The following is an 8,843-nucleotide window of genomic DNA, read 5'->3' as shown; positions in this document are numbered from 1 at the left end:
CATTCAGTCAGAGGATTCACGGAGTTGGCGAGGTGAGAAGTAGCTGTAGTGTTCCTTTGTCTCTCTGATCTTTCAGCATTTACCCCAATACCTGGCTCTGGTTTGTTTGTTTTTTTAATCATAAAACCATTTAGGATTCGAGTAACAGCAACTAATAGAAGAAAACGTTTATTTGGGCCTACCGTTCCAGAGAGGTCATCATGGCAGAGCATCATGGCAGCAGGCAGCAGACGCAGTGGCAGGAACAGCTGAGAGTTCACCACACCACAGACAGAAAGCTCAGAGAGCAAACCTGAAATGGCCGGAGGCCTTGAGACCTCAAAGTCCACCCTAGCAACCCGCTTCCTCCAGCAAGGCCACCCCACCGGGGACCATACATTCAAATGCCCAAGAATATGGGGGTGTACTGAGGATTTGGGGGGTTGCCAAGTTTTTCCAACGTTTGTGAAATGTACTTGTTCCTTCAAGATGGAGTAATGCATATGTGGGGAGAAATAAATGTGTGTGTACATGTGTGTGTAGAGGCCAGAGGCTGATGATGGGTGTCTTCCTCATTCATTCTCCACCTTATATTTTGAGACGGTGTCTCCCACTGAACCTGGTACTTACCGTTTCAGCTAGACTGGCTGGCCAGAGAGTCTCAGGATACGCATATCTCTGCCCAGAGCTAAGGCAGACATAGACATGCACCATGCCTGGCTTTTTATATGGGTGTAAGAGATCAAACTTGGGGCCTCATGTCCATAGTGAGCACTCTGCCCCAGGAGTATTCTTCAACACTGAATACCTGACTCTATTTTCTACCATACTGCAATACCATGCTGTGAGGCATATACAGAAATGGCTTTTTATTTCACTTTGATGAGTTGGAAAACAACATACCAACACAGTTTAAATCAAAACAGACTGATTTTTATGAAAATAAAGAGATGTTTCAACAACAAAAAGTTCTCCCTGGCACTTGCTTTGGCTGGGACCTTTGAAATTAAGGCCAAGGTGCTGATAAGTAATCACCCTTGAAACATCCCCTCAGCACACAGTGTAAGGCCCCAAGGCTGACTTTGAGCAAATTCACTTAGTCAGGGAAGGTTCTGTGCTGTGTGTCTTGGGTCCCTTTGTGGCTCACGTGCAGTGATATGTGAGGTAGCTTTCTTCGTATTTCACAGACATTCCTGTTCCTGCTCTGACCAAGCAGGTGACTGTCGCAGGTGTGGGATCTTGGGACTGTCCTCTCCAGCCTAGGCCTGTAACTCCATCTTCCAGTCTAGCTCTTCATATCCAGAGGGATGCTTTCTTCATCCATGGGTTGTTTAGGTTTTAACTGGCTGTTCAATGTTAAAAAGGAGTATCTTAAACCACCTGCCATGCTGAAAAGAAAGGGGGAAAAATGAACATCCCACAGGCACTGTTAATGTTTTATAATTGCAGTCAGCTTAATTTGGATACAACTATTAAGATCTCTGGGGTTTTTTCCTCACAGGGTTGTGGATTGAGAATTTATTCTCTACAAATGTTTGGGACAGGAAAAGAAAATGAGTGCTCAGTTTTTATTGAATAAAGTATATGCAATGATTCTAACAAATGATACCCAGGCCTGGAACCCAAAAATGTGTTCAAAAGCATCACAGTCCCAACAGCATCCTCAGGACACAGCACTTCAAAAGGCTGCAAGGTAATGAGAGCCTCCTGGCAGGAGAAAGACGTGTGAATTGAATTTAGACCTCAGCCCTGAGATTCTTTATGACACATGTCCCCAGAGAGCATGTGAAAATGACGTCTACAAACACAAAGGGCCTGGAGCAGGGGATGTGGCTTGTGGGTAGAGCACTTACTTGCTTGGCATGCACATGGCCCTGGTTCCATCCCCAGTATGACAAACAGAACATTTCTCTTCGCCTTTTTACTTATTATATATCTAGTAATCATGTTACATCCCTTACTTTACTATGAGTTCACTTACCAAATATTTAACCCTATAAAGTTTAAGAGAGAGAAAATGTAGTCGCCACCAACCAACATCCCAATGTAGGCAACCGATACATTCTGCAAAGAGAGGGGGCACATCACTGAAAGGAACTTGAAGGAAAATGCAGACATGTGAAACCTGAAGCCAGACATAGGGTTACTATGCATAGAGGCTTGCATGGAATACCTAATGGCATGTGGCTTTATAAATAAATGACGTCAACTCAAACGGAGGAACAGAAAACTGCACTGTTTACTCCTCCTGCATTCCAGGCAAACGGTGGGAGAGCTGTCTTGTAATGTGCTTGCCAGCTCCTATCTTTATACCATCACTGCACATTTTGTCCCTGTCACCCCCAGCCTGAACAGAGCAGCCAGCTAAGTTCTAAGCAGAACTCTATACAAGCTACTTGAGGAAGCCACTGGGTGGAGTAGGTAAGATTTGCTCACTCACTCTAGGAGCCTATGTGAATAGAAAAGTGTAGACTGGCATTCAGACCACTCTCTATTCAAATGTATGTGTTTTCAAATGCCCACAAGCATACACAAACACCTCTGTGCCAATCTACCAATCAAAGTTCATTGCTTTATCAGAGCATAAATGTCACTGAAAACTTCCTTCAGAAGAGTTTGTCCTCTTGGAGGACAGGTTCTCCCAGCAAGCCAAATTCCAGACTACAAAGTGATCACAGATAGTTGGATTATTTTTCTTTCCAGATGATACTTGTTTTCCCAAATTATGCCCTCACCTGCCTCCAATTTTAAAGTAATAATCTTTTTCCTTTTTGAGTTAGCAACCTCACTCATACACTAGATAAGCAGAGGGATCACACAGACCCTGAGGGAGTCACAAGCCTCCACACACACTGCATCTCTGTCCACAGCAAAAGCAGCTTTTGGCACACAATTTCCATCTGGCTCCCACCTAGATGTTTAGTGCAAGTTTCCAAAGCTTACCTTGATAGCTCCAACCACTGCTGTGGTCAGAGCCGAGTTGTAATAGCTGCAAAGAACTGTGGAGTACATCAGCAGAAACCTGCGGGTGGGAGACAAAGAGAGCATGAGCACCGCCCTACTCTGGGTGTCATGAAAGTTCTAGAACCTGGATCTAGACATTTATCATTTGGCTTTCTACAAGACATAGGTTCAGCTGTGCATAAGCCAAACCTGATTAGGTGTCCTGCCTTTCTCATCAGTGTGTCCACAAAGTGAGGGAAAGAAAAGGATTTCTTATCAACATGTATGAATTCCACAAGTTTCATTATGACATCTTCATACAGTATAGAGTATATTTTGATCACATCCAACTCCTACTACCCCCTTGTCAATTATTCCCCTTTCTATTTTCAAGAGACTTTTGTTTTTGTTGGGGGAAGTCTTTTGTCTTTGTTTTTTGTGACCCAGCACATTTTTTTTGTTTGTTTTTGTTTGAGACAGAGTGGGTCTCTCTATGTAGCCCTGGCTGGCCTGGAACTCACTGTGTAGACAAGGCTGGCCTTGAATTCAGAGAGATCCACCTGCCTGTTTTCCAAGTGCTTGGATTAAGGGCATACAACACCATGCCTGTCAAAATGTCCTTGTTTTGATAGAAATGTTATTAGTTGTGTCAGGCCACTCTGGAAAACACCTTGGCCTGCCTGCAGACTCAGTAGCTGGGGGCCAGATCCCATTACCCATGTGCCAGAGTGTGGGCAGCCAGGACATTTACTTCCCACTGCACTGGGCTAGAGGCAGGGATCACGGGCTAACAAACTGGAGTTGCTGGGAATGAACCCCAGTCCTTCCTAACAGAGGGTTTAAAGATAGAGAGGCTGCACTCCTCCATATGCCCACTAGATGTCCTCAGAGAAGGTAAATAAAGGAAATTTTTGTTGTTGTTTTTTTGTTTTTCAAGACAGGTTTCTGTGTATAGCACTAGCTGTCCTGGAACTCGATCTGTAGACCAGGGTGGCCTTGAACTCACAGAGATCCACCTGCCTCTGCCTCCCAGGTGCTGGGATAGAAGGTGTGTACTACCATCACCCAGTTTTGGTTTTTTGTTTGTTTTAGAAATTATTTTTAAATGAGGCTCAGCTTGTAATATGTTCAGTAGGCAAGGATGGGGACTTGTGTTTAGATCCTGAGTTCACAGGTGTTTTTGTTTGTTTGTTGTTTGTTTGTTTTTGTTTTGTTTTTAGAAAAAGCCAGGTGGGATGGTGAACACATGCAATCCCAGGACTAGGAGACAGAAAGAGGAGAGAAGGTCTTTGGGCTAGCTGGTCACCCAGTATAGCCAAATCAGGGAGCTCTATGTTCAGTGGGAGACCCTTTATCAAAAACCAAGGTGGAGAGCGATAGAGGAGATACCTGATGTCAACCACTGGCCTTCAGACACATGTACACACATGGGCATGTCTACACAACTAGACACACACACACACACACACACACACACACACTATAAATTATTTTTAAGGAAATAAATTATTTTTAAAGAAACATTTCTACATGCAAGGGCACTGGATAAGACCAAGACCTTGATAAAAAAAAAAAAAAAAAAAAAAAAAAAAAAAGCCTTCATTAATTCCTTACATGGTGTTTTACTTAGGGTTACTATTGCTGTGATGAAATACCATGACAAAGATACTTGAAGAGGAAGGGTTTATTCAACTTACACTTCCACAACACCGTTCATCACTGAAGGAAGTCGGGACAGGAACTCAAACAGGGCAGGAACTCAGAGGCAGGAGCTGATACAGAAGCCATGGAGGAGTGCTGCTCACTGGCTTGCCCAGCCTGCTTTCTTCTAAAACCTAGGACCAGCAGCCCAGGAATGACACCACCCACAGTGAAGTGGGCCCTCCCGCATCAATCACTAATCACAGCCAGACCTTATGGAGGCATTTTCTCAATTGAGGTTCCCAACTGTAGCTCGTGTCAAGTTGGATAAAACTCTCCAGCACACATAGGAAATCACATCACTTGGTTTCTGTTCGTATTTATTTATTTATTTATTTACTTATTTTTTAGTTCCGTACAACACAAGCCAGCATATGCACAAGTGTAGTGCATATGTTTAGACAATAAAAGCCAATTTACATGCCTGCTACATACTGTAACGGTGCCATGGTGCTCACTCTTGTCAATATGAGTAGACTTAGGATCGGCACAGAAAAGCACTACCTGGCACTTCTGTGAGGGAATTTCCAGGAAGGTTTAACTTTAACTGGAGGGAAAACCCACCCCAAATGTGGGCAGCACAACTCCGGGGGTTCAGTCCCAAACTGAATATAAAGGAGCACTTGAGCTGACATCAGGATTCATCTCTCTCTGCTTTACCACAGATGCACTGTGACAGCGTCTCACTCTCCTGCCACCGTCCTGCTCTGCCAAGATGGACTGTACTCCCCAACAGTGAGTCACAGCAAGAGAAAAGGTTGCTTTCATCTTTGACTCCAGGCTCATACCCACAGTCACAGGTAGGTCATAGAAGCAAGAATCTCTCCTCCTCTCCTTGGAAGAGGTTTATATTTCTGTCTTTCTCCTCCTTCTGTCTTGGAGTTGGCCAAAAGAAACTCTCTGACTTATCTCATCTGGCAAATGATCATAAGAACCCCATTTCTGAAGGGTGGTATCCCACATCTAGAAGAAAGGAAACTACAGAGAGAGAATGGGAAACATCTAAACAGAGGCTTTCCTTTCTTTTCCAGGCTTGCCCCACACTGTCCATCAAGGTGAGAACACACACTGTCTGTCCAATTGCATCTCCACACCACAGTTCACATTTCAATCCTGTCTATGCCATGACAACTGAGCACTTGGAGATTTTTTTAAAAAAGGGAAACCAAGATGAACCTTGCATTCACCAGGAGAGCAGTGTACCCCACCTCCAAGGTTGACCCTCCCAAGACTCTCTGCATTTTTTCCCTCTAGCTGCTCATCTGTATCCTTTAAACTATCTACCCTTTATAACAAGATTCAGGGTATCTGGTGTTTTTTTTTTGTTTTTTTATGAGTTTTGCAAGCTGCTCTAGAAAATGGTTTGGACTTGAGGAAGGTGTTATGAGAACCCCAGTTTTAGTTAATGCTCTGGAAGTTCTGGACTTGTGGGCTGGGGAGATAACTCAGCTGGTATAGTACATAAGGACCTGAGTTCTATCTCTAAGACTCATGGGGGTGGGGGAGCTGGGCATACTTATAACCCCAGCACTGTGATAGGTGGATCCCTAGGGCTTGATGGCCAACCAATCCAGCCGAGTCAGCGACTTCAGGCCAGTAAGAGACCCTGTCTCTAAAAAACAAGGCAGAGAACTTTGAAGAATTTACACCCCAGAATTGTTTTGACCTCTGTGTTTTGGTACTGGCAGGGGGCAGGGGGAGTGGAAGGGACCAGAGAGACAAGGAGGGGGAGAGAGAGACAGAAGAGAGAGTGGGATGAGAGAGGGAGAGAGAGGAGAAAGAGAGGTAGGGAGGAGGAGAGGGAGAGAGGGAGAGAGAGATGTTCTGGACTCCAAGTGGTCCTAAGGTGGGCCAGGATCTGGCACTACCTCCAGGTGGATGTGTCAGAACTGAACTGAAAGACACCAGCTGAATATCCTTGGCAAAACAACTTACATGCTTGTGGGGGGAAATCCCTAGGGCTTCCTCAGCTGCAGAAGTGACTGACCTATGTAGTGAGACTACAGTAGGAAAAGCTGGGTTTGAATTGGTTTTTCTACTCGAAGCCTAAGTGCATTATTTTCTGCAGTTCAAAGAATTTCAAATAATCCCAGCTTCTTCAGCTCTGGGAAGACTCTGAAATGTGCTAAAGATGTACAAGGGCACAGGCTGACCATGGTGTGCCTTTGTGAAGCTTTGATGTTCTGTTAATATCTGCCTTATCGACACTTGCTCAACTATGTTCATTGTGGGAACCCAAATTACTCAGGGTCAGAGAATCTGAGCTTGCTTTACCCAGCAGGGCTGCATAAGGGGATGATTTGGCCACGGGTGTGGTTATCAGATGTTTGGAAGTCTACACTTGGCTGTATGTTGTGCTTTGATCTTGAAAAGGGGAGGTCTTTTGCTTTGCCCCTTGGCATTATATAAAAAGTACTTTGGAATAAACCTCGGGGTGACTGGGTATTGACCCAGGGCCCTCCCGAAGCTATCCTGTAACTCTTTCTTATCGTCTCTTTCTATCATTTCCGCATTCCTCTCTCCTCCCCACAGAACCCTTCGACAGGTCAGAGCTGGACTCCAGCAGCTCCCACAGTTCATAGCAGCATTATTCATAATAGTCTGAACCTAGAAACAACCTAGATACCCCTCAACCGAAGAATGAATCAAGAAAATGTGGTATGCTGGGGGGTGGTGGTACACACCTTTAATACCAGCACTCGGGAGGCAGAGCCAGGTGGATCTCTGTGAGTTTGAGGACAGCCCGGTCTACAGAGAAAGATCCAGGACAGGCACCAAAACTACACAGAGAAACCCTGTCTTGGGGAAAAAAAAAAAGAAAAGAAAGGGAGAGAGAGAGAGAGAGAGAGAGAGAGAGAGAGAGAGAGAGAGAGAGAGAGAGGGAATGTGGTACATATACACAATGGAGTATTACTCAGCTGTTAAAAAAAAATGACATGAAATTTTGCAGGCAAACGGATGGAACTAGAAAATATCATCCTGAGCGAGGTGACCCAGACTCAGAAAGACAAACATGGCATGTACTCACTCACAAGTGGATACTAGATGTAAAGCAAAGGATAATCAGTCTACAACCCACAGCTCCAGAGAAGCTAGAAGAGGAGATGGGGGATAGGTCAGTGGGGGTGACGAGGGGAGAAGGCTGGGAGGAGCAGGGGAGGGATGAGGGGGGATCTATGGTTGGTAATGTAAAATGAATAAAAAATTTCTTTAAAAAAATACAAAAATCTGCCTTATCAAGAGACCATGCAGATACCTGCATCCTGTGTGCAAGCTCTCCTCAGAGTCCATCCTTCTGCCGAGCTGCCTCTTTAGAAGTACAGGTTGAAAATCCAAAAACCAGAAGAGTGTGTGTGTGTGTGTGTGTGTGTGTGTGTGTGTGTGTGTGTGTGTGAGAGAGAGAGAGAGAGAGAGAGAGAGAGAGAGAGAGAGAGAGAGAGAGAGAGAGAGAGAGAGAGACCAATAAAACCCTGGGCACTATGAGCAGGGAATCTGATGTCTTTGTGTTTCTATTAAAGAGCATATTGCTTCCTTGGGGAGATCAACGGTCCTGGGACAGGTTAGAAATAGATTAGGATAATCCACTTGTGTGGTGATATTTAATTTGTGCTGAAATGTGATATTTTATTTGAATGTTAATAAATAAAGTTTGCCTGGAGATCAGAGGTCATAGTCAGCCAAAAATAGAAGTCAGGTGGTGGTGGCACATGCCCTTAATCTGATCACATGGCAGGCAGAGTCTCCGTGTGTTCAAGGACTCAGCCAAGCGTGGTGACACACGCCTTTTATCCCAATACCAACCATAGAGACCTGGAGGTCTATATAGACAGGCAGTGATGAGTAAGTGATGTTTTGGTGATATTGTGTTCCCCAAAATATTGTGCACCCCTAATAACCTTATCTGGGGTCAGAGAACAGAACAGCCACTAGATATAGAGGCCAGAAAATGGTAGCACATGCCTTTAACCCTAGCCTTCTAGAGGCAGAGATCCACCCGGATCTCTGTGAGTTCAAAGCCACACTGGAAACAGCCAGGCATGGTGACTCACGCCTTCAATCTCAGGAAGTGATGGCAGAAAGCAGAAAGGTATATAAGGCGGGAAAACCAGGAACTAGAAGCTTTTGGCTAGTTAAGCTTTTAGGCTTTTTAGCAGCAGTTCAGCTGAGATTCATTCTGGATAAGAGGCTTCCAGTCTGAGAAAACAGGATCAGCTGAGGAA

At 44.7% G+C, this 8,843-nt stretch overlaps 1 protein-coding gene across 5 annotated transcripts in view; it reads right to left on the bottom strand.

Annotated features, from left to right (window-relative positions):
• Positions 1-833: 833 nt before the first annotated feature.
• Positions 834-8,843, bottom strand: part of Slc35d2 (solute carrier family 35 member D2) — a 36,597-nt gene continuing 28,587 nt past the window's right edge. For 4 of the 5 annotated variants that reach the window (XM_028891688.2, XM_028891690.2, XM_037205641.1 and 1 more), the window contains 3 exons: positions 2,923-3,001; positions 1,961-2,043; positions 834-1,367 (listed from right to left, as the gene is read on the bottom strand). In XM_028891688.2, coding sequence (XP_028747521.1) covers positions 1,265-1,367; positions 1,961-2,043; positions 2,923-3,001 — 265 coding nt within the window. In that variant the 3' untranslated portion in view covers positions 834-1,264. The remainder of the gene's footprint in view (positions 1,368-1,960; positions 2,044-2,922; positions 3,002-8,843) is intronic. The other variant, XM_028891691.2, reaches the window with a different exon arrangement.

The sequence above is a fragment of the Peromyscus leucopus genome, chromosome 5 (genome assembly GCF_004664715.2).
Source record: "Peromyscus leucopus breed LL Stock chromosome 5, UCI_PerLeu_2.1, whole genome shotgun sequence".
Classification (NCBI taxonomy): domain Eukaryota; kingdom Metazoa; phylum Chordata; class Mammalia; order Rodentia; family Cricetidae; genus Peromyscus; species Peromyscus leucopus.
This window is presented reverse-complemented; position numbering and strand designations above follow the sequence as displayed.